This window comes from Geotrypetes seraphini, chromosome 6 (genome assembly GCF_902459505.1).
Source record: "Geotrypetes seraphini chromosome 6, aGeoSer1.1, whole genome shotgun sequence".
In the NCBI taxonomy this organism is placed as follows: domain Eukaryota; kingdom Metazoa; phylum Chordata; class Amphibia; order Gymnophiona; family Dermophiidae; genus Geotrypetes; species Geotrypetes seraphini.
Window position 1 is genome coordinate 164,576,797 of NC_047089.1, and position 25,539 is coordinate 164,602,335.

Sequence of the window (25,539 nt, forward strand, 5' to 3'; positions counted from 1 at the left end):
ATTGCACACAGTTCTCCAGATGAGGTCTCACCATGGCCCTGTACAACGGCATTATGACTTCAGGCTTTCGGCTGACGAAACTTCTATTGATACAACCCAATATCTGCCTTGCCTTAGATGAAGCCTTCTCCACTTGATTGGCAGTTTTCATGTCTGCACTGATGATTACTCCTAAATCTCGTTCTGCTGAAGTCCTAGTTAAAGTTTCTCCGTTCAAGAAGTACGTCCTGCATGGATTTCCGCTTCCGAGGTGCATGACCTTACATTTCTTAGCATTGAAGCCTAGCTGCCAGGTTGAGGACCAACTTTCCAATGTAAGCAGGTCCTGCGCCATATAATTCTGTAAACTGCATTCACTTACTATATTACATAGTTTGGCGTCATTGGCGAATAGTGTTATTTTACCTTGAAGCCCTTGAGTCAGATCCCCTATGAATATGTTGAAAAGGAGTGGACCCAGGACCGAGCCCTGCGGCACTCCACTGGTCACCTCCGATGTTTTAGAGAGGGTACCATTAACCACCACCCTCTGAAGTCTGCCACTCAGCCAATCATTGACCCATGCAGTTAGTGTCTCTCCTAACCCCATCGATTCCATCTTGCTTAGCAGCCTGCGGTGTGGGACACTGTCAAAAGCTTTCCTGAAGTCCAGGTACACGACGTCCAAAGACTCTCCCAAGTCCAACTTTCTTGTTACCCAGTCAAAGAAGCTGATGAGATTGGATTGGCAGGACCTACCCTTGGTGAATCCATGCTGACTGGGATCCCGAAGATTCCCTTCATTCAAGATCGTGTCCAATTTGCTTTTAATTAGTGTTTCCATGAGTTTGCACACTATTGATGTGAGACTCACCGGTCTATAATTCGCAGCCTCTGCCCTGCAACCCTTTTTATGCAGAGGAACGACATTAGCTAATTTCCAGTCCAGGGGAACTTTCCCCTTACTTAGGGAGAGATTGAATAGCTCAGCCAACGGTTTTGCCAGGACATCGCTCAATTCTCTGAGCACTCTTGGGTGCAAATTGTCTGGTCCCATGGCTTTGTTCACCTTGAGTCTTGCCAGTTCACTGTAAACTTCACCTGGTGTGAACTCAAAATTCTGAAACGGGTCTTCTGTGCTTTGTGTTGCCTTCAACTAGGGACCGTGTCCCGGTGCCTCACAGGTGAAGACTGAGCAGAAGTATTCATTCAGTAGTTCGGCTTTATTGGAATCTGCTTCCACGTAACTTCCGTCCGGTCTTCTAAGGCGTACTATCCCGCCTGTGTTCCTTTTTCTGTCACTAATATACCTGAAGAAGGATTTGTCCCCCTTTTTAATGTTTTTTGCCAGAATTTCTTCCACTCGAAGTTTTGCCATTTTGACCGCTGTAGACCTGGTCCTATATTCTACTTTTGCCTCTCTTTTCTCCATGCGCTTGTAGGAGAGAAACACTTTTTTCTTCTCCTTAATGAGGTGCGAGATCTCCGTGGTGAACCATTGGGGTTTATTGTTTCTTTGTCGTTTATTTACTGATTTTATGAAGCGGCTAGTTGCTTCATGTATGGTTGATTTCAGTGTTAACCACTTAGCTTCTACATCATCGGTCTCCGCTTGGTCCTGCAGCGTCTGATGGACGAAATCTCCCATGCGTGCGAAGTCTGTGCCCCGGAAATTGAGTACCTTTGTTTTCGTGTTTGATCTAGGGAAGCCTTTCCTAAGGTTGAACCATACTATATTGTGGTCGCTGGAGGCTAGCGTATCTCCTACTGAGACCTCTGAAACGCTTTCCCCGTTGGTGAGTACCAGGTCGAGGATCGCCTGGGCCCTAGTGGGCTCCGTTACCATTTGTTTGAGACGTGCTCCCTTTATGGAGGTTAAGAGCCTCCTGCTACCGCTGGTTGTCGCTGAAAATGAGTTCCAGTCTGCATCAGGCATATTGAAGTCCCATAGCAGTACAGCTTCTCCTCGTAGAGTGATATTCTCTATGTCTTCAATTAATTCTGCGTCCATGTCTTCCAGTTGTCTTGGGGGTCTGTAAACCACACCTAGATACAGGCATTTTTCTCTGCCTCTTGCCAGGTTTACCCAGAGGGACTCCCCGGTGTACTTGACATCTGTGATCCTGGTGGTTTTGATGTCCTCTTTAATGTATAGAGCTACCCCCCCTCCTAACCTGCCCTCTCTGTCCTGACGAAGTAGATTGTAGCCCGGTATAGCCATATCCCACCCATGTGAGTCCGTGAACCAAGTTTCAGATATTGCCACCACATCTAGGTCGGCATTCCTTATTTCAGCCTCCAATTCTAGAATTTTGTTACCTAAACTGTGTGCATTGACATACATGGCCCTCCATATCTTGTGTTTGCTAAGTCCCTGTGAGGCGTATCCTACCCGAGTCGGTGTGACTCCCAAAGAACTGTTTGCAATGTGGGTACTTACCTTGGACATGGAAGCGGAGTTTCGACTCACCTCATCAGGATAATTCCTTTCTGCACTAATATGTGAATGGATACCCTCCCCCGACATACCTAGTTTAAAGCCCTGTGAAGCAGGCGGGCTAGTCGGTGTCCGAAGACGTTCTTACCTCTACTGGTCAGATGGAGTCTGTCTGGTCCCTGAAGTCCTTGTAGCGCTTCCCCATGGTTTAGGAATCCGAAGTTCATATCCCGGCACCATCCCTGTAGCCACTCGTTCGTCCTCAGGATACGTTCATCTCTGGCTCTTCCCTTGCCTCTAACTGGGAGGATCGATGAGAAAACCACCTGCGCTCCTGTCTGCTTCAGCCTCTCACCCAGTGCTCCAAAGTCTCTGGTGATGGTCTCCGGTGTGTTCCTGGCAGTGTCGTTGGTTCCTATGTGGACAAGAAGCATAGGAAAGTGGTCTCGGGGCGTGAGTAGTCTATCCAGACTGGCGGTGACATCTCGTATCCTGGCTCCAGGCAGACAGCAGACCTCCCTAGATTGCATATCCGGTCTACAAATTGGTCCCTCGGTGCCCCTCAGCATGGAATCGCCGATGACTATTACTCTGCGCTTCTTTGGGGGGAGCCGGTCAGTTGTCCCTGGAGATGGAGCTGGGTGTTGGGCCTGCTCCTGTTCCTGCTCCTGTTCCTCATCGGCAGTTCCTTCCTGAAGAATCTGGAATCTGTTCCGCAGGACGAGTTGAGGGGTTGATGTATAGCTGCCCTGTTTGTAAGAAGAAGGAGAAGATGAAGAGATTGAAAAAGGGGGGGGGGGGGGGGGTCTCCTATGTTTGCCTGTGGAGGAGGTCACCAGCTGCCAGAAGTCAGTGCCGCTAGCCATTTCCTGTATCCCAATTGTTGGTTTCAAAGCTGATGATTTGGGTGTCTCGAGGATGGACTTGTCATGGGCCTGCTCAGTGATTTGGGACAGCTCCTGGACGACTCCGTCAATGTAGGCCTCGTCCTCTCGGATGCTTCTCAGGCGTATCACCTCCTCCCTGAGGCTCCTTAGTTCCTGCATGAGATCTCCATCCAGCTGTGCAGCCTCCTCTGTCTGTGTAGAGACTGTAGTGTAGCGCTGGGGGATGGTCTCGGTCTGCACAGAGACCTCTGTCCACCGTCCTGGGTCTTCCTCCTTCTGCACGCAGTCCGTGGTCGCTTCCTGGATCCCCATAGCGACTGGAATACTGGTCTTGATTGTAGACTTTGCGCTTCTTGTCCTCCCTGCCATTGCTGAGTTGTAATTGAGGTCTGCCTGTCAGTAAGGAAGAGAATTAGGAAAATTAGAAAAATCTGTCTGTGAGCAGGTGTGAGATTTTGAAAGTTAGGGTATCTGAGAGTTGGAAGATTGGGGTATCTAGTGCTTGAAAGATAAAGGTGTCTGAGAGACTGAGAGTTTGAGATGTCTGAGAGGGTTGCTGTCTGTGAGTTAGTATGAGAGCCTGTACGATTAGGGTGAAGGGATAGTGTGTTTGAGAGGTCCGCTTGTTGCCCTAAGGTATCGTTGTCTTATGTAGTTTGGCTCTTCTTCATCAGCACCTGGTATAGGAAAGCTTAGTGGAGCTGGACACAGATATCTTAAAAAGCCTAGGGTGAGCTAGTGAACCATAGAGAGGAGGACAACCCCCCAACCGTACTCTACTGCCATAAAGGTGCCATCTGCAGCCATAAGGACTATTGGGATTGTAGACAGATGGATATAGTGGGTTTTGGGGGCTCACCGTAACCTATAAGGGAGTTCTGGTGAGATGTTTATCTGGCACCTTTTTTGTGAAGTTCACAGAAGTGCCCTGTAAGGTACCCCACTGCTCTGTTGCCATGTCTGGATGGCCAGTCCATACAAGATTGGCCCCTCCCACGTCCAAATAGTCTTTTTCTGGACATTTGGGACTTGGACAAAATTTTAGACATCTTGGTCGAAATTTTAGACGTCTTGGCAGTCTGGACAACAATAGCCAAGATGTCCAGATAGACAATTTCCCCCCCCCAAAAAAAAATTCTAAATGTGTTTTTCAAAAATGGGCATTTTTATGTTTAATTCAAATTTGATATACCGCTGAACCTTACAGAGTTCTCAGCAGTTTACATATCTTTTTATAGATACTTCAAGTATTTTCCCTATCTGTCCCGGTGGGCTCACAATCTATCTAATATGCCTGGGACAGTGGAGGATTAAGTGACATGCCCAGGGTCACAGGAAGCAGCGTGGGGTTTTGAACCCACAACCTCAGGGTGCTGAGGCTGTTGATCTAACCTCTGCATCACACTCTCCTCTCCACTGCCAACTTTGGGAATCTAGTGCCATTCACCCAAATCAGACTTAGATGTATGTTTTGATTATACCCCTCCATCTGTTTTATTATGATAATTTTCTGTTTTGTTATTGTTTTCTAGTTTTATTAACCCCTGATGTAGCCCTTAATGTGGGTGAAACATGATCTGTGTCGGGTTTTATATGTTGAGTTTTATCTGATGTCTGCACAATAAAATTGAACTGGGTTTCTATACATCTTTTTGATCTTTGTGCTGCTTTTCGCTGATGAATATTTATCAAGGCTTGTTCCAGAGCCCTATAATTATAGGCCATAAATCTTGACACAAGGTACCACCCTTGAATGATGACTAGGACATCCCTCTCCCTCCAGAGCATCTCAAAGCCTCACTGACCTGCAGCATAGGATCCAATTTAAAAAAATGACTTGAGGACCTTCCACGTGGTAGTGCGCACCAATACCTCTGAGCTTTAAAAAATTTAGCATGGTGGCATCTTGTTTTGAAAAGGCACATCCCAAAGCCACTAAAAGACTTATAAGAACACAATTCCCATGATATTCAGACTGCAGGAGATCACCAGTGATCTCCCATGGTACGCAGCAAGCCTAGCGAACAGCATTGAATTTCTGGTCTATTTTTGGCTGGCCAAGACTTAGCCGGCTATGCCAATATTCAGCGGCTAGCCGTCTATGTCTCAACGGCCAAAGATAGACCACACTTTTAGGTGGCTCTATCTGTGTGGTGAACTTAGCCAACAAGCCATTGAATATTGATGCTAAGTGAGGCGGGAGACTAGAATAAAATGTCCTGAGAACCCTTGAAAAAGCCATGTTTAGCAGCGAAACGGGTCCCCGTCGGCTTATCAGTACTCTGCATACTTTAAAGATAAGTGATGTTTTGCTGTTTTTAAGAAAAAACAAAAAATTAATGTATGATACAGTTTGATTTACACAAATAGGGAGGTGGAGGTATTCTGGTCAGTGATGGAAGTCTTAAACCTTGAACAACTTGGCATTGGATCAAGATATCCTCGGATTATAAAATCCGTATCCAAGTAGGTTTCTGAGACCATTTCCCTCCATGATCTCTCTTGAATACTCTTTGGTGGGATTTACTGTGTATTTCAGGATTGTACCTAAAGAATCCCACATACCATCTTCCGTGTTTTCACTAATTTACATAACCCCTCATTTACAAAAGTGCGCTAAACATTTTAGAATACGCTAAATGCTAACGCACCTGTTATAGTCTATGGACGCGTTAGCGTTTAGCGCGTGCTAAATTGGCTACCACACCTTAGTAAAAGGACCTAATAATTTGGTAACCTTGAAAGCCAGATTTGCTTATGGTATTTAAGTATTAGAATCGAGAGCCCATGTTCTACTGTAGAAACTCTGGCTTTCATTTGGAAATAATTATTCAGTAATGAGTCTTCCTTTTTTTTTTAAATTTAAGTAGATGAGTCTTCTACTATCCTCTGTTTTGATGCTGGAAGGATACTTATCCCTATAGATATAGTTACTTTCCTGTTTTAAAAAATGTTCAGTAGAAATATAGCAGCAATGTGAAAACAAAGTATAATTTCAACATTTTATACAGAGATGAAAACATGAAAGCTCTTACAGATAAGCATTCCTAGGACTGGCCACACTTACAGATCTCCTTATTTGGTGGGAATGTAAAATGAGAGCCCTGATGTTTTCTTGTCCATTGGAAAGAACTTAGAGAGTGACATTAATATCCCCTTCTACACTTTAATCAAAAGGACTTATATGTACAAAGAATACTTCTATAACAGCATATCTATATTTAGACACCAAGAACATGTGCAAATGACCAGAATGCTTTCAAATATGGGTGTATATGTCAATATTCTGGTTATATATGATTCTGTAAAATGGTGCCTAATTGCAACGGTGTGTAGTATGAAGGTGGAAGTACATATGGTTGGAAACTGGACACGGGAGGCAGGCTGGAAGGTGGCGAATGTTACGCTGATCTTCAAAAAAGGTTTGAGGGGAGATCCGGGAAAGTACAGACCAGTGAGTCTGACCTCGGTACCAGGAAAGATGGTAGAAGCGCTGATAAAGGACCGCGTCATTGATCACCTTGATGGACACGGTCTGATGAGGACCAGCAAGCACGGCTTCAGCAAAGACAGATCTTGTTTGACGAACTTGCTGCATTTCTTTGAGGGAGTAAACAGGCAGATAGACAAGGCGACCAAGTCGACATTGTATATCTGGATTTTCAGAAGGCGTTCGACATGAACGACTACTTCGGAAAATTGTGAGCCATGGAATTGAGGGTGAAATACTCACATGGATTAAAAACTGGCTGGAGCATAGGAAACAGAGAGTAGGGGATAAATGGACAATACTCGGAGTGGAAGAGCGTCACCAATGGGATGCCACAGGGCTTGGTGCTTGGACATGTGCTCTTCAACATCTTTATAAATGATCTGGACATTGGTACGACGAGTGAGGTGATTAAATTTGCGGATGATACGAAGTTATTCAGAATAGTGAAGACACAGGGGGGTTTGTGAAGATTTGCAACGTGACATAATCAAGCTCGAGAAATGGGCATCGACATGGCAAATGAGATTCAACATGGATAAGTGTAAGGTTATGCATGTCGTAACAAAAATCTCATGCATGAATACAGGATGTCCTGGGCAGTACTTGGAGAGACCTCCCAGGAAAGAGACTAGGGAGTTCTGATCAACAAGTCAATGAAGCCGTCCGCCCAATGTGCCGCAGCGGCGAAAAGGGCAAACAGAATGCTAGGAATTATAAAGAAGGGGATCACAAACAGATCAGAGAAGATTATCATGCCGCTGTACTGGGCCCTCACCTGGAGTACTGCATCCAGCACTGGTCGCCATACATGAAAAATGACACGTCACTACTCAAAAGGGTCCAGAGAAGAGTGACTAAAATGGTTAAGGGGATGGAGGAGTTGCCGCACAATGAGAGATTGGAGAAACTGGGCCTCTTCTCCCTTGAAATGAGGAGACTGAGAGGGGACATGATTGAAACATTCACAGTACTGAAGGGAATAGACTTAGCAGATAAAGACAGATTGTTCATCCTCTCCAAAGTAGGGAGAACGAGAGGGCACTCTCTAAAGTTGAAAGAGGATAGATTCCGTACAAACGTAAGGAAGTTCTTCTTCACCCAGAGAGTGGTGGAAAACTGGAATGCTCTTCCGGAGTCTGTTATAGGGGAAAACATCCTCCAGGGATTCAAGACAAAGTTGGACAAGTTCCTGCTAAACAAGAATGTACACAGATGAGGCTGGACTCATTTTGAGCACTGGTCTTTGACCTGGGGTCCGCCACATGAGCGGACTGCTGGGCACAATGGACCACTGGTCTGACCCAGCAGTGGCAATTCTTATGTTCTTATGTATGCTCTTATGCATATTAATTATAGAATAGTATAATTTGCATGCATTTTTCGGCAATCTAGGCGTGAGTAGTTACACTAGCTTTACAGCTGGCATATGTGGTCCTGCCTAAAATATAGGCAGTATTTGCCCTGCTAATGTTTTGTAGAGAAAAGTAGAAACCTAGAGGCTCATTTCAAAAAAAAAAAAAGATGTTGAAAAAAACGGCATAAGCCATCTCTTGAATGTCTTACTAGTCTAAATGTACAAGAAGCCATTTTTGAAACACTTTCTAGACATCTTTCTGGTCATTTTGTCCCCAGGCATTTAAATCTTAAGGGGGGTGTTTTGGGCAGGTTTAGGACGGCTTAGGACTTGGACGTTCTACAGGGATAATTAAACCTCTAATAAAATGCCCAGGGCTCCATTTAGACATTTGGGGTTAGACCTGTTTTAAAAATGAATACGGGGACCACTGAAACGAAAAGTGTCATGAAAAGTATGGAATAAGTTGTAAGGTTCATCCACATCATTCTGGTCTTGGTTAGGCTGAGAACTTTTCAGTGGCTCCTTGTAAAGGTAAAAAAAAGGTACTCAAATTGACCAGATGACCACTGGCGGGCTTAAGGCATGACCTCCCTTACTCCCCCAGTGGTCACCAACTCCCCCCCCAACCACCCAAAGATATGAAAGAAACAGTACATTCCAGCCTGTATTACAGCTTCAGATGGTCACACAGACACACACAGTTCAGCAGATCATAGGGGCACTCTATAGGGTACTGTAGTGAACGTCACATTAAAAAGTCCCAAGTACACATCACTATAATTTGCTTACATTGTATGGTGAGCCCTCAAAAACCCATCCAAAACCTACTGTACCTACATAAAGATGACACTTGCAGGTATAAGGGCTATTGTTGGGGTGTACAGGTGGGCACAATAAGTTTTGGTTGGGGTTTGGAGGGCTCACCACACAATATAAGCAGATTATTGTGATGTGTACCTGGAACTTTTGAATGTGTCGCTCACTGCAGTACCCCCTGGAGTACCCTTCTGTTCTGCTGAGAAGTCTGTGTTCTCAGTTTTCTAAGAATGCTGGCTGTTTGGATGTCTTAATGTCTTGTTTCTGTGCATTTCTCATTTAGATGTTTATGTATTCAAAAATGGCCAAAAAATATAGATGCACTAAGGGCCAAAATGCCTAGATAGGTCATTAAAAAAAAAAAAAAAAAAGATAGACATCATATGGTTTCAAAAATGGACATTTTCTCTCCTGAATTTCTGGATATCTTTTCCAAAACGTCCAAACGCAGACTTAGACGTCCTATCTCAAATACCCCTCCTAGTTTCTTTTATACAGTAGAATAATCTCTGAATCGATGCCCTCTTGGGCTTCCAACCCCCTCTTTTACTAAGGTGCGCCAACCGATTAGCGTGCGCTAATCAAATTAGCGTGTGCTAAATGCTAACGGGCCCATAGACTAACATGCGCGCGTTAGTATTTAGCGCACGCTAAATCAATTAGCGCGTGCTAATCGGTTAGGGCACCTTTGTAAAAGAGGGCCTAAATGTAGGTCCACTGTTATAGAATTACCTCCTTAGTGGCCACTGTTAAACCTATGTCACCTCTCCACCCTCTATGGGGGCAATTCTAAAGTGGACACTAGCTGCCGGATTCTCTAAACGGCATCATTGTCGATGGCTGCCTTAAAAGCAGCTGCTGATCGCATGCCAGTCACAAGATGGCGCCGTTTAGAGAATCACGCCTCTGGCAAACACAGGCACTGGAAATGTAGGCCAGGGTTTCCCAGGCCTATATGTCCGGCGCCTACTTTTGATGTGAATCGCGTCTGGCTATGCGGCATTAGGCACCGGTAGGCGCCTACGGAGACATGATTCTGGCACTTCATTTAGGCGCCAGTAGGTGCTTTGAATTTTTACTTAAATACCATTTAAAACGGCATTTCCCTCTTAATTTAGGCGCCACATATAGTAGAAGAAGATCATGATAAAAAGTGACCACTTAAGACAGATTTTGACAATCTTGGAAATTTATTTTGTATTTGAGGAATGTACACTCTTTAACCTTTTATCTGTGTAAACTTGATAAATATTCCTGTATATGGGAAAATTATACCTTAATATTTTTTATTGTTATAATCAACAAACTGCCCCTTGTTCCCAAATGCTTAGATTAACAAGAATCTCTTCCTGTTTCCTTTTGAGAAATAGTCTTATTGTCAAACAGCCGGATAGTTTATATAGCTTCTTCACATGGGGATTGTACAGTATGAGCCTGTTAGAACTCGTACAAGCCTGTTAAAACAGTACAGAAAAAGATTACATGAACAACAAACTGAAAATATCCTACATGTTTAGGTTTTAAAATGCAGAGCTGGGATACGTGAAGATGATTGTTTGCTCTTGACTGTGTGTCAATAAACAGTGCTGAATGGCTTTCTAAGACTTTAAACAGAAATTAAAACCATGCTGGCAGGAACCAATTGAGGTTTGACCTATGGCACTCTCTTTTCGTCGTACTTGTTTATGAAACAGATTTCTATGGCTACAGTACCATTATTTGCATTTTAAAAAAAGGGTAATTTATTCGTTTTTCCTTTTCTCTCACAACTTTTGTTCCACTCATTAGGAGTCTAGTTTGACTTCTGTCCTCAGCTGGCCAATACTCTATGGCTCAAAACTTCCCCCCCCCCAATTGCAGCAAAACACTTTGCCAAACAGGGAGACTCAAGATTGATTTTTTTGACTCATTGAGGGAAATCTGTAAAATATTTGCTGACAATTATCTGGGGAATTCTATAAATGGCGACTAAAGTTAGATGCTAATTCTGCACTCTATTTTCAGTGTAGAAATGTGTTTTAATGGATCCAAGGCATCAAAATAGGGTTGAAATTTCAGATCAGCAAAGTAATATGTACTAGAGAATGACATGGGGAAAAAATCTGTCTCCTTCACTGCCTCGTCCCCATCCCTGCCGTCCCCTTCACCGCCCCGTACCCGTCCCTGCCGCCCCTTCACCGCCCCATCCCTGCAGCATCCACCCTTCCTTCTCACCACCTCACCGCCCTTCAGTGGCCCAGCCTGCCTGCAGTTGCATGTGTTTGGGTGGAAGCTTCTCCTCTGACACAACCGGAAGTTGATCGGTGACTGCACGCCTTCTCTCCCTTAACTGCGGGGACAAGGCCATTCACCACTCCACTGGGCGATGGATGGCCTTGTCCCTGTGCCCGCAGTGAGCACTTTTTCGTTCCCCCACTGTTTCGGCAGGTTACCCGCGGCTAGCCGTGGATAACTGTCACTGTGTCATTCTCTAATATGCAGCTAGTTATAGGATAGCACCTAAGTGTATCTACACATAATTGCCGGTTCCAACCCTTTGAAACAAATCACAAGCTCAGACTCCAATGCTCTTTGATACACTTTCCTTTTACTTTAGCCACAGGCCTGAGAAGACAGTGGAAGCAGCAATGCTGGAGGAAGGGGAAGTGAGAAGAGAAGCTGGATCTATGGGGAAGAAGACAGAGAAAGAAATGATCAGGGGAGAGGAATAAGTTAGAGATGCTGGATGGGGCAAGGAAAAAACCAGGAAGATTCTAGACATGGAGGGGTTAAAGGTGAGAGGGGGATATGTTAGACAGAGGGGGAGGATATGGAGAGAGAGATTCTTCCAGAAGGGGATAAGAAAGTAAAGACAGGGAAGTTACAGGACAAGATGGAAGTAAAGAAGGGGAGAAATACTTAGCAGGTGGGAAGTGAAGAAAAGCTTCCTGACTTGGAGGAAAGGAAGAGGGAGGATAGATGCTGGACATGGTTGGTGGGAAGGGAAAAGGGTGAAGAGATGCTGGACTTGTTTTTGGTGAGGTTGAGGGAAAATGCTGGACATGCATGGAGAGGGAAGGAAAGATAGAGTGGAGATGCTGAACATGGGGATGGGTGGGACAGAAGATGAGGGAGATGCTAAACATTGAAAGAGGAAAGAGAGGTAGAGATGTTGCATAGAGAAGAAAAAAGGTAAGAGAGGGAGAGATCCAGATGGACAGGAGGAAGGGTATGAGAAAAGAAATTGCAGAACATAGTACAAGAAAAGAGGGTAGATACTTGACAGATGGGGAAATTAAGGAGCAGATATAAAAAGGAAAAGCTGAACATGGATAAGGGAAGTGAGTGGGGAAATGCTAGGTATGGATATGGAAGGGGAGAGATAGGAAAGATACTGGATGACTAGGGAAGGGTGAGGGGAGATGCTGGATATGAATGGAGGAAGGGAAGAAAGAGGGGAGATCCCAGACATGGTAAGAGAAGGGAGAGGGGAAATGCTGGGTATGGATAAAGGATGGGGAGACAGGGAAGATACTGGTTATAGGAGAAAGGGAGAGGAGGTGCTGGATATGGATGGGCAGATGCTGGACATGGGGAAAGGGAGAGGGAAATTTTGAATATAAATAGGGGAAAGGAAGAGAAAAAAGAGTAAAGATGTTAGACATAGATGGTGAAAAGAAAAGAGAGATGGGAGATGCTGGACACATGGGGTTTCCAGTTCAGTTTGTGTACAAATTTCTATTTCTAATTTGTGATCACATATTATGTATTTGGTAAGATTCTATCCATGTTCGATGTCTATGTGATGGAGGCAAACATTCTGGTGGTTTGTAGTTTCTATGTGAAGATTCTGCTAGTTCGTATTTTTCCAATTAAAACTGCATTAGTGTTTTAGGATTTGCTGCCTTTTTGCATGCTCTGCATGGTTGCAGGGGGTATGGCTATTGTGAGGGCCAGAGCCTTGGACATTCACCTTGTTTACTAGTGTTGTTCCTGTAAGTATCTTTCTTTCTAGAAAAAAAATGCATTCCTCTCCCTGCTGCACTGCAGTTGAAACATCTGAAGAATAACCTGGATACTTTTTCTTGGCTCAATAAAAGACTGTATAGCCTCTGATACATCTTGTATGATTTCCTCAAAAGGCATCTCTATTAAAAAAAAAAAAAATGTGCTTAGTATAACTTGGCACTAATGTAGAGTTTCTATTCTGTTCTGTACAGGCATGCGTGGGATGTGGAGGCAAATGTGACTGTAGTGGGGTAAAAGGAGCAAAGGTAAGTGTTTTTAAACCTATTTTCTATTTCTTTCCATTCAGTACCCGCAGTATAGCAGAATCATTGCAAATGTTTTTGCCCTTGTCTTGGAAAATAGAGTAACCTGTTTCAGTATATATATGATTCAAATTTTAAAATTGGGCTGTTAACAATAAAATAAGCTACCACTTTAGTACAGAGATAAAATGAGAGCTGTGATACATACCATCAATGTTCCACCTCAGCTGTGCAAGAGTCTTCCACATACATTCTTGCCAGCAGGGGGTACTATTATATTTCAATATCACATTATCGTGGTGTATAGGCCTTAACATAACTTGCGGAATATCACTACAACTTGTGTTAGGACATTTGCATAGTAATGAGATGCAAAACACACATTTGCATATTTTGCATCCCATTACTTATTAACATGGCAAGTTTTTAGAAAAGCGACATTAATGGCTCCTTATACAAAGGCGCATTAGGGCCTTAACGTGCAGAATAGCACACACTAAATTGCCTCATGCACTAGCCACTACCGCCTCCTTTTGAGTAGGTGGTAGATTTTCGGCTAGCGCACGCTAATCCGGTGTGTGCATTAAAAACGCTAGCGCACCTTTGTCAAAGGAGCCCTAAGGCTATTTAAGTCACGGTAAGGGCCCTTGATGAATTTCCCCCTTACTGGACAAGTCGGATTGCATAAAACTGTCTTATCTTTGTCCAGTTTCACATAGGCAGTTATGTGTTGAACATTGCACTTAACCTCATAAGGGACATTTGGCTCTACATATTCAGATATTCAGTTCTGTTGCCCAGACATGGCCCAGCATTGAATATCCCGTTATAACGTTGATTGTGACCAACAAAATGCTGAATATTTATCCCTATAAAGTTACCTCATAGTGGAGTGTGAGAATAGGAACTAAACTGTGGGAGAAATAATTGTGAACTACTGTTGATGAGGCCAAAAAGAAATATTAACCTGCTGTCAATATTTTTCATCTGAAACAAACATAAGAACATAAGAGTTGCCGTTGCTGGGTCAGACCAGTGGTCCATCATGCCCAGCAGTCCGCTCACGTGGCCGCCCTTTTGGTCAAAGACCACCGCCCTGAGACTAGCCCTACCAGCGTACGTCCTTGTTCAGTAGGAACTTGTGTAATTTAGTCTTGAATCCCTGGAGGGTGTTTTCCACTATGACAGCCTCCGGGAGAGCCTTCCAGTTTTCCACCACTCTCTGGGTGAAGAAGAACTTCCTTACGTTTGTACAGAATCTTTTAATAGAAATTATTAGAAATGGATGAAAAGATCTTGATTTGGAATTGTGTTGTCATAGAGGTAAATTAACATCGGGAGGGGGGGTAGGGAGGGGCTTAGTAAATCATAATGTGATGATCTATGATGATCTGTATTAATGGTATCACAAATAATTAGAATTTTAAATTGATAATATTGTGATAGTTACGCAAATCAAATGTGCAAGTGTGTGATGTGGCCCAGTTTTTTTGAAAGGGACTTTGGACAAGTCCTGCATTTGAACTTCAGTCCCAATGCACTACAGAATTTGTAGCTCTTTTATCAACAACACAAGTATCCCAGAGCATTACGAGGTTTGTCAAAAAGCAAGACATTCCAAGAAATCTTTTCCAAAAACTAAGGGCTCCTTTTATGAAGGTGCGCTAGCGTTTTTAATGCACGCACTGGATTAGCGCGCTAGCCAAAAAACTACTGCCTGCTTAAAAGGAGGTGGTAGCGGTTAGCGCGCGCTAAAACCGCTAGCGTACCTTTGTAAAAGGAGTCCTAAGTTTTGTCACATATCCGCGCAGGTGGACAGATAATTTACTATACTGCAGTTGAATATTGCAGAACTTGACTCAGATCATCTACGACGGGGTGCTGAAAAGTTCTCAGCCCCACCAATCAACTTCCTAAATTCTGAGCGCTGGCTTGCCACTGTAGCTGAAAAGAGTGGATCTGGTTCAATCAATGATCCAAAACAATGTGAAATCATAGAATTTCATTTCAGCAAAGTGGCACTTAGGGCTCCTTTTACGAAGGCGCGTTAGTGGTTTAGCGCGCGTAATAGAGTGCGCTAAACCTCCGGCCGTGCTAGCCGCTACCGCCTCCTGTTGAGCAGGCAGTAGTTTTTCGGCTAGCGCGGGGGTTAGCGCATGATTAAAAGTCGCGCGCGCTAAAGTCGCTAACGTGGCTTCGTAAAAGGAGCCCTTAATTAAATAAGATAACACTCTTTTCAGCTAGTGGCAAACCAACGCTCAGAATTTAGGAAGTTGGTTGGTTGGCCTGAGAACTTTTCAGCACCCCCACATAAACATTAATATACAGATATTTACTCTATTGGCCCCAAATCTGGTGTAAAGAAGAACATTTTATGAGATATAGAGGTAGCTGGGACAATATTTAAAAGAAGAAGAAGCTATATTGGATCGGTAGCATGGAATGTTGCTACTCCTTGGATTTTGGTCAGGTACTAGGGATCTGGATTGGCCACGGTGACAACGGGTTTCTGGGCTTGATGGACTGTTAGTTTGACCCAGTAAGGCTATTCTTATGTTCTTTTAGGTTCTTGATTGCTATGGGCTTCAGTGAATTTACTGCAGCAGCATCGCGACCATGGCTTTGCAAAAGAGGCTCTTAAAATTAATAGTATAGTTCAAAATAAAACATAAAAAAAGTCCTTCCCTCCCCCATAGTATTTCCAATAAGTTCCATAGTAACATAGTAGATGACGGCAGATAACGGCCCGAATGGTCCGTCCAGTCTGCCCAACCTAATTCAATTTTAAAATTTTTTTTCTTCTTAGCTATTTCTGGGCAAGAATCGAAAACTCTACCCGGTACTGTGCTTGGGTTCCAACTACTAAAGTCTCCATCAAAGCTCACTCCAGCCCATCTACACCCTCCCAGCCACTGAAGCCCTCCCCAGCCCATCCTCAACCAAAAGGCCATACACAGACACAGACCATGCAAGTCTGCCCAGTACTGGCCTTAGTTCTTCAATATTTACTATTATTTTCTGATTCTAGATCCTCTGTGTTCATCCCACGCTTTTTTGAATTCTGTCATCGTTTTCCTCTCTACCACCTTTCTTGGGAGTGCATTCCAGGCATCCACCATCCTCTCCGTAAAGTATAATTTCCTTACATTGCCCCTGAATCTACCACCCCTCAACCTCAAATTATGTCCTCTGGTTTTACCATTTTCCTTTCTCTGGAAAATATTTTGTTCTACGTTAATACCTTTCAAGTATTTGAACGTCTGAATCATATCTCCCCTGTCCCTCCTTTCCTCTAGGGCAGGGGTATCAAAGTCCCTCCTCAAGGGCTGCAATCCAGTCGGGTTTTCAAGATTTCCCCAATGAATATGCAGGAGATCTATTTGCATGCACTGCTTTCATTGTATGCTAATAGATCTCATGCATATTCATTGGGGAAATCCTGAAAATCCGACTGGATTGCAGCCCTCGAGGAGGGACTTTGACACCCCTGCTCTAGGGTATACATATTCAAGGCTTCCAGTCTCTCCTCATATGTCTTTTGGCGCAAACCTCCTATCATTTTCATCGCTGTCCTCTGGACCGCTTCAAGTCTTTTTGTGTCCTTCGCCAGATACGGTCTCTAAAACTGAACACAGTACTTCAAGTGGGGGCCTCAAACGACCTGTACAGGAGCATCAACATCTTCTTTCTTCTACTGACTATGCCTCTCTTTATACAGCCCAGCAGCCTTCTGGCAGCAGCCACCGCCTTATCACATTGTTTTTTCACCTTTAGATCTTCGGACACTATCACCTCAAGGTCCCTCTCCCCGTCCATGCATATCAGCCTCTCACCTCCCAGCATATACGGTTCCTTTCGATTATTAATCCCCAAATGCATTACTCTGCATTTTTTGTTTGCACTGAATTTTAGTTGCCAGATATTAGACCATTCCTCTAACTTTTGCAGATCCTTTTTCATGTTTTCCACTCTCTCCTCGGTGTCTACTCTGTTACAAATCTTGGTATCATCCGCAAAATGGCAAACTTTTCCTTCTAACCCTTCAGCAATGTCACTCACAAACATATTGAACAGGATCAGCCCCCAGCACTTCCAAAATCCAAGCAAGTTTGAAATGACTACTAACTAAACATCATTTCAACAACAACCTTTAATACAGGCATGCTTTCCCTGTCTTTGCGGGTAAGCACCTGAACATCCATGGATTTTTATTTTGATTCTTTGACTGATGGAGTTGTATAGTTAGTTGCAGGGATTGCATGTTATAGTGAGTGGTGATGTCCTTCTTTATATTCTCTGTTAATGTTTCCATGGTTGGATAGTAGCCTTTCCATGAAAATTTTTCTTCTGGTATAATGGCAAATGATTTCTCTTTTGTAATGCTTTCTCACGTGTGGGTATTGTATTTCCACAATACAAACCTCACATGATCCTTGTAGATCCTGAACCTTCTAACCATACCATGCCTTAAAATATTCTATACCCTCATAGCTCTGGCTACAGCACGGCAAATCTGGGTTTTACGAAGAAGCTTCCAGCTGAGCATATGTTTGAGCTACTCCATATAGCAAACATGAATGGCTCCTTTATAAACCCTTGATTTCAGCTGTGGGAGTTTGTCCAATTAACATCATTAAGGAGCAGCTTCTACACTTCTGTCTTTCCTGCTTTAGGGCTACAAGCTGTAATATTTTCATTCAGATTCATCTCAGTGAATGTAATAACTGTTTCATTTAAATTTGTGCATATGTATTATCACAGGAAAAGATTTTTGCCCAGACATATAACTATTTATAATATTTTATCCAGAAAGGATCAGGACCATCTGGTTTTGATGAAAGACTGGCTAATTTAATTAGTACTAACATCATCTTTGGAATTTAATGTATGATTGTAGATCAGTTTAATCCCAACAGCTGGTTTGTTGAGATCATAAAATTTATTTTCATTTTCTTTGAGCCAGCTGCATCTGGTCCCAAAGGTTTTTCGAAAGTTCTTCCTTTTCTAAATCAGCTCTATATCACTTATCAACACAGATGTGTCATGGGCTATTTTGCCGCCAAAAATATTCTACTGTATACGAAGGACTGCTGAAAAGTTCTCAGCCCAGCCAAGAGGAGAATGATGTGGAGCCGTGAAACTTACAAGTTATACCACACTTTTCTTGATACTTTTCATTTCATGTCATTGAAACGAAAAGTGTCAAGAAAAGTGTAGAATAACTTGTAAGTTTTATGGCTCCACATCATTCTTGGTTGGGCTAAGAACTTTTCAGTGGCCTCTCGTATGCTGAGGGAAAATGATTTCACTAGTCTTGTTTTCTTTATAGGTATTTATTAATATTTGCACTATTCATCACAAATGAAAGCAGAACACTGAAACAAGAGAGAAAAAAAAGGATAATTTATGTTCTTGACTATCATTTCAATCCTAAATGGGTTTCATTAGAACATGTCATCTTACACCTGAAAAGGAACTTGGGAAGTTTAGTATAATATGCATGTAAATAGATTATATTTAGTTGAAATGGCCAACCTCCTTAAGAGGTATGTAAATGTGTATAGGGTATTTAGCGGCAATAGTAAACCTAGAATTACATGTATACATACATAGGACAACTGATTTGGTGCATATAAGTAGGATGATGAATATTGGCATAACCATGCCAGTATTAATAACTCTGTAACACCACCACAGAGCTGTGGGTATTTCAGTATACAGCCCTTGCATTGCAGAAGCTAATGTATCATATCACCTTTACAGAAGCTCATGTAGTGTAATGCCTTTGCAGAGGCTCATATAGACTGCACTGAATTGACTCCCCAGTCATTAGTAGCGGTATAGAAACTCTCAATAATCATAATCATAATCATCATGGAAGCATCATGGTACTAATCACTATGGAAACATTGCTAAAGGTATGGATTCTTCCCTATGGACCAGGGGTTCTCCTAGACTGTGGGTGTCTAAATGTTGATGCACCTGGGGTGGTGGCACCTCTCCGCCTCCCTGCTCCTTCTACGCAGGGCAGGATTAATTCTTCGAGGGCCCCTAGGCACCCAAGTAAGCTGGGCCCCTCCCCGGCCCTGCCCCCGCCCATGCCCTGCCCCTGCCCCACCCTACCCCTCTCATGCCCCGCCCCTGTCCCGCCCCATTTATCTGTTTTCTTATTTACTTCTTTATTTCTACTTGTATTTCTTTTTTTTTAATTCAAAACAAACAAAGATTAGCATACCAGTGCACAGTTTTTCTTCTATGCAACCCCTAAACATCTCTGAACAAATCCCCCTTCCTTCCCTTCCCACCTACTTACCCAGTACTTTAACTCTGAACCCTTTCCATGCATATATAAAACTGTTCAAATATTTGTAAAGCAGTAATACTATCTGAAATAGGTCTATATTAATAACCAGGTTTTCAACGCCTCTCAACTGCCTCACTCTACATCAACCAACTGTAACCCATATGTTCAAAGAAGCTTGGGATGAACACAGAGGGTCTAGAATCAGAAAATAATATTAAATATTGAACTAAGGCCAGTACTGGGCAGGCTTGCACGGTCTGTGTATGGCAGTTTGGGGGAGGATGGGCTCGAGAGGGCATCAATGTCTGGGAGGGTGTAGATGGGCTGCAGTAGGTTTTGACGGAGATTTCGGCAGTTGAAACCCAAGCACAGTACCAGGTAGAGCTTTGGATTCTTGCCCAGAAATAGCTAAAAAGAAAACATTTTTTTTAAAATTTAAATTGAATCAGGTTGGGCAGACTGGATGGACCATTCGGGTCTTTATCTGCCGTCATCTGCTATATTACTATGTTACTATGTATAAACAACCAAATCTGTAACTCCTCTAGCACGTTCCACTCCATGTATGTTAACTTGTAACGAAACAACAAGGCAAGCAGTCCACCAAAGAATCCAACATGAAACAAAAAAAGATTGGCAGAAAAATAAGGAGATTCAAATTAGGTTAATTCAAGGTGCTCCCAAGAACCATGCCTGATGCATTTTGCCAAACAAGGCTGGTCAATGCTAACAAAAAAACCCATGTCTTTCATACAAACAGAACATAGAAAACACCTTTGCCTAGTATGGAATATGTAATCACAAACTAACCTCTCCCCCTTTTACAAAACTGTAGTATGGTTTTTAGCCACGGCCAGCGCTAAAAAATTCTCTACAGTTTTGTAAAAGGGGGGATAAAATATAAATACGTAGACAACGGTTAAATAAAACCACCAAGAAGCTGGATTCTGCATACAATGCAACACCAAGGAAACAGCGATGTCTCCTAAAGCAAACAGTGATGTCCCCTAAAGCAACAACGATGTCCCCTAAAGCAAAAAAATAAATAAATAGAAATTTTTTTTTCTACCTTTGTCTTCTCTAGTTTCTGCTCTCCTCATCTTCTTGTCACTCTCTTCTTTTCATCTTCTGTCCTTCTGTGCCTCTTCCAGAAATTGTCTGCCTCTCCGTTCCATCTCTTCTCCCCCCCATTTAATGTGGCCTCTATCATCTTCTCTTCCCTCCTCCAATGGTCTGGCATCTCTCTCCTCTCCTTCCCTCTCCCACATCCCCATGATTGGGCATTTCACTCTCTTCTCTCCCTTCCTCCCACTTCCATCAGCATCTGCCCCCTTTCTCTCCCTTCAACCCAATTCCATCCAGTATCCTTCCCCTTATATCTCTCCCCTTCCCCTGTACACCAATTCCATCAGCCCCTTTCTCTCCTTCCACCACCCTTCCATACCACCCTGCTCACAACCCTTCCATACCACCCTGCTCCCTTTCTCTCCCTCCAGCACCCTTCCATCCTCCATCTCTCTCCCCCATGGCAACGCCTCTCCCCCGCAGCAATGCCTCTCCCCTGCAGCTCCCCCCAGTAATGGCAATGGCCCCCCCTGCAGTAACGGCAACCCCCCCGTAGTAACGGCAACGGCCCCTCCCCGCCCGCAGCAACAGCAACATCAACGCGGCCGAATGTGTTACAGGAAAGTCCCATGATGACTGCTTCTACCGGTCCAGCCCCCTCTGACGTCACTTCTTCCAGGGCAAGTAAGTGACGTTGGAGGGGGCTAGACTGGCAGAAGCAGTCATCGCGGGACCTTCCAGTAACACATCCGGCCACACTGCCGTTGCTGTTGCTGCAGATGGGCAGGCGGCCCGTTGCCATTACTGCATGGGGGGGGGGGGCCCGTTGCCTTTACTGTGGCGGGGGGGGGGGGCTCGTTGCCATTGAAAAATAGCAAGGTGAGTTGCCCTCCTTCAGCGGGTCCCACACACAGTTTCGGGCCCTAGGCATGTGCCTATTTGGCCTAGTGATTAATCTGGCCCTGCTTCTATGCCCCCCATGCCCCACTTACACCCTCTGTTCCTCCCCTACCTCTTTAAATCTTCGTCAGCACAAGCAGCTTCTCTGGCCTACTGCTCACACCGGCGTTGGCTTTCCCTCTGATGTCACTTCCTGGCCTCATGACCAGGAAGTGATTTTAGAGGGGAACCAGGCTGTCGCATGTAGCTGGCTGGAGAAGTTGCTTGTGCTAGTGAAGATATAAAGAGATATGGGGAGGAGGAAGGGAGGGCGTGAACATGGCATCGTTGACAGAGAGGTGCAAGTGCCCCCTCCAAGACGACACCCAGGGCGGTCCGCCCCCGCCCTCCTCACTTACTATTCCACTGTACATACATACTGTATAATAGTTCTTTGGAACCAATTATCAGGGCCCCTGCGCACTATTTCTTCTTTGTCTGTTTTTAAGCATATTCTTAAAACTCACTTTTTCACAAGGCTTTTGTAGAGGACCCTGCTATTTGAATTGTTGATCTATTGGAAATTTCTTGACCCATGGGCTATGGAAATTTTATTTGATGGCATTCCTTACTAATTTAGATTTTGATTGATTATGCTCATTTGTATGGATCTTGTGCCCTTTAGTGGGTACACAAATATATTTATTTACTTCATTTATAGGCTGCCTCTAACTGAGTGGCTTACAACAATTCCACATACACAGTAAAATAGACATAACATAAAAATAATATAAAGGGAGAATAATATCTTATCCACCATTATATATCAACATTGCCAAAAATAAAATTCTAGGTAATCAGAAAGGCCTGCACTGTGGATCAATTTGGAAAGAGGAAATGGTGAATATATTTACATTGGTGTGATATACAGGCCTCCTTCACAGATGGAAGAAATAGATAAAGATTTAATAGTAGACATTCAGAATATATCTAAAAAAGGGGAAGTCTTACTAATAGGTGATTTTAACATGCCGGATGTTGATTGGGGTATCCCTATTGCAGGGTCTTCTAGAAGTAGGGAGATCCCGGATTCTTTACAAGGAGAACTGTTTCAGCAGTGGTAAAATAACCCACGTGGGATAGAGTCATACTGGACTTAGTGCTTACATACAAGAAAAGTGTTTCTGATGTTAACTGAGGATGATCATCTGGCATCCAGTGATCACTGCATGGTATGGTTTAATATTAAGATGGGTATAGAGAGGGCTCATTCAAAAGCAAAGGTTCTAGACTTTATTAAAAACTAACTTTGTTTGGATGGAGGTTTACGTCAAGGAATTATTGTCTGGATGGGAATGTCTAGAAGGAGTGGAAATACGGTTGGTAAAACTGAAAGGAGCGATTATAAGTGCGACAAACCTTTTTGTGAGGCATGTAAGTAAAAGTAAGAGGAAAAGAAGGCCGCTTTGGCACTCTCGTCTTCCACGCGTTCCGAGTTAACACTAGCCAGTAGCGGTGTCCCCTCCTGAGGAAGAGTCATCGAAACTCGAGTCGGGGAGTCATCACTCTCAACATCTTAGGATATTAATGGAACCCAAAATCTGGTGTCTAACAGTGTTCTTGTGGATTTCCAATCTATTTGCAAGAAATGACAAATTCATCTGTCCAGATGTAGGGGTTGGGGAGAGGTGAAGCCCAATTTGGAAAAATATTGATGTGTTTTCTTTGTGCACTTCACTGTACTGAAACAGCAGGAGGATAATTAATAGCAAGAAATTAGTATATCAATACAACTTTGCCTCCTACTATGAACCATGTTGAATTGTATGCTTTAAGCTGCATCAGTTACCTTTCGATACTGTGGTGTGGAAGGAGCGAGGGGGGCAGAAAGGAGGGTTGGCGTGGAAGGAGTGGGAGGCAGAGAGGTGGGTACAGGGGGGTTGGCGAGGAAGGAGCAGGAGGGGCTGAGAGGAGGGCACAGGGGGCGCCTCCTACCCTCTCTATGCCACAGGCGCCAGGGCCTCAGTCTCCCATGGGGAATAATCAGGCTCCCTCCTAATGGACATGCTCCTGTCTCTTGTCCCTTCTCTCTCCTACCTTTATCTCTATCTTCTCTCCTTATCTGTCTATATCTATCTGAACTTTTCTCCCTCATCCTCTTTCTATCTCTATCTATACCTCTATCCCTCTTCTCTCTCTCTTTCTTTCTGTATCTCTATCACACTCATTCTGTTCTCTCTCTCTCGTCTCACTGTCTTTTTTTCCTCTCCTCTCTCTATCTCCTTACACCCATAAAGAGATGTTTTTCCACATGTGGTGCTATATATACTTGTTTAACACATCACGGGAACATCATTTGCTACCATGGTTACGTGTGGACATCATGGCTGACATTCTTTACATGCAGTAATATTGCAGATGTTTTCTTTGGTGTATTTTCAAGTATGATGATGTTTACTGGCGAACAGTAATACTTTTCTGGAGCTGATTTTCAAGATGTTTATCTCATCGATTTCAAAACGGTCCATGCGTGTTAGATGGTTTTTTTATTGTACCTGTTGGATTTGGGGTGTCTTCTGGATAACTTAACATTAAAACATCATATCAAAAATGCCCCTATAAGTCTTATCCCCCTTAACAGTATCAATAAATGTAATGTAATGTAATGTAATGTAATTTATTTCTTATATACCGCTACATCCGTTAGGTTCTAAGCGGTTTACAGAAAATATACATTAAGATTAGAAATAAGAAAGGCAAGGGAACCTTAATCTTCACGGTTTTAAACAAAAACACAAACAACCCCAACATGGAGAAAAATATGCTGGTCCCTTTTAATAAGTGGGCCTCACCGTTGTGGACACTTTGGGTTGCTCTCATAGACGTTACAGGCAATCCCATAAGGGCACTGCAATAACCTACTGGAGTTTAGATTGTAAGCACTTTCGAGCAGAGACTGTTTTTTTTTACTCTTTGTGACTCTACAGTGCTGCGTACGTCTGGTAGCACTATAGAAATAATTAATAGTAGTAGTAGCTATAAAATTAATTAATGTAGCAGTTGCTGTAAAATTTGATGAAACTCTACATTAGACAAATATGTCTGCCATTGATACAAGTACAACTTAAAATAGGAACATTTAATTAAAAGCTTTATATGATGCTTTATTAAGATACCTATGGTATATACCGGTAATTCACTTGTTCCTGAGCTGATACTATCTTGTTGTTTACTGCCATTTCCATCAACGTTGCTATATACTACTTCCCATGTACCACCATAAACTGCATTTTTAATAGATTCAGAATCATGCCATGATTCTGCAAACATGTTGCACATAAATACCTATATCCTATCTGTTCCAGTATCAGCTGTCATTGATGCATCCAGGAAACTCTCCACACAAAGGTGCTACCATTTCAAATGGATCCGATTCATTGTCTGGTGTGGCTTCCATTCCCTGAATTCTACTACTTGTTCACTTCCTTCTGTTCTGGACTACCTTCTTCATCTCTACAATTCTGGCTTAAAGACTGTCTCAGTTCGGGTTCCTCTCAGTGCCATTTCATTCTCCATAAGATAACAAACCACAATCTGTTCATGCCTTAGTTTCCAGATTCATGAAAGGACGTTATTTATTTATTTAAAACATGTATAGTTGGCTTATCAAACCTTCTAAGCAGTTTACAGGACACATTCTCTTTACCTAACTAAACTACCTATCAAGGCTCCATCTGTTGCCCGGGATCTCAATGTCTTACTATCTGCACTTATGAAGTCTCCCTTTGAACCACTTTCAACTTACTCACTCAAACATCTTACCTGGAAGGTGGGTTTTCTCATAGCCCTTATGTCTGCGTGCCGAGTCAGTGAACTACAAGCACTTGTATCGGATCCACCTCATTCAAGATTCTACCATGACAAAGTAGTTCTGCAGATGTATCCCAATTTCCTTCTTTAAGGTCATCTCTGGATTTCATCTTAATCAGTTCATAGTTCTACCTATCTTCTTCCTAAAAGCACTTTCTCATCCAGGTTAGACAGCTCTGTACACTTTGGACTGCAAATGTGC

General features: G+C 43.2%; 1 protein-coding gene across 1 annotated transcript in view; it reads left to right on the forward strand.

Annotated features, from left to right (window-relative positions):
- The window catches only part of COL4A1 (collagen type IV alpha 1 chain), a 347,504-nt gene that overhangs the window by 117,691 nt on the left and 204,274 nt on the right, over positions 1–25,539 (forward strand). The window contains exon 2 of the mRNA XM_033949647.1: positions 13,169–13,222. Within this exon, the coding sequence (XP_033805538.1) occupies positions 13,169–13,222 (54 nt within the window). The remainder of the gene's footprint in view (positions 1–13,168; positions 13,223–25,539) is intronic.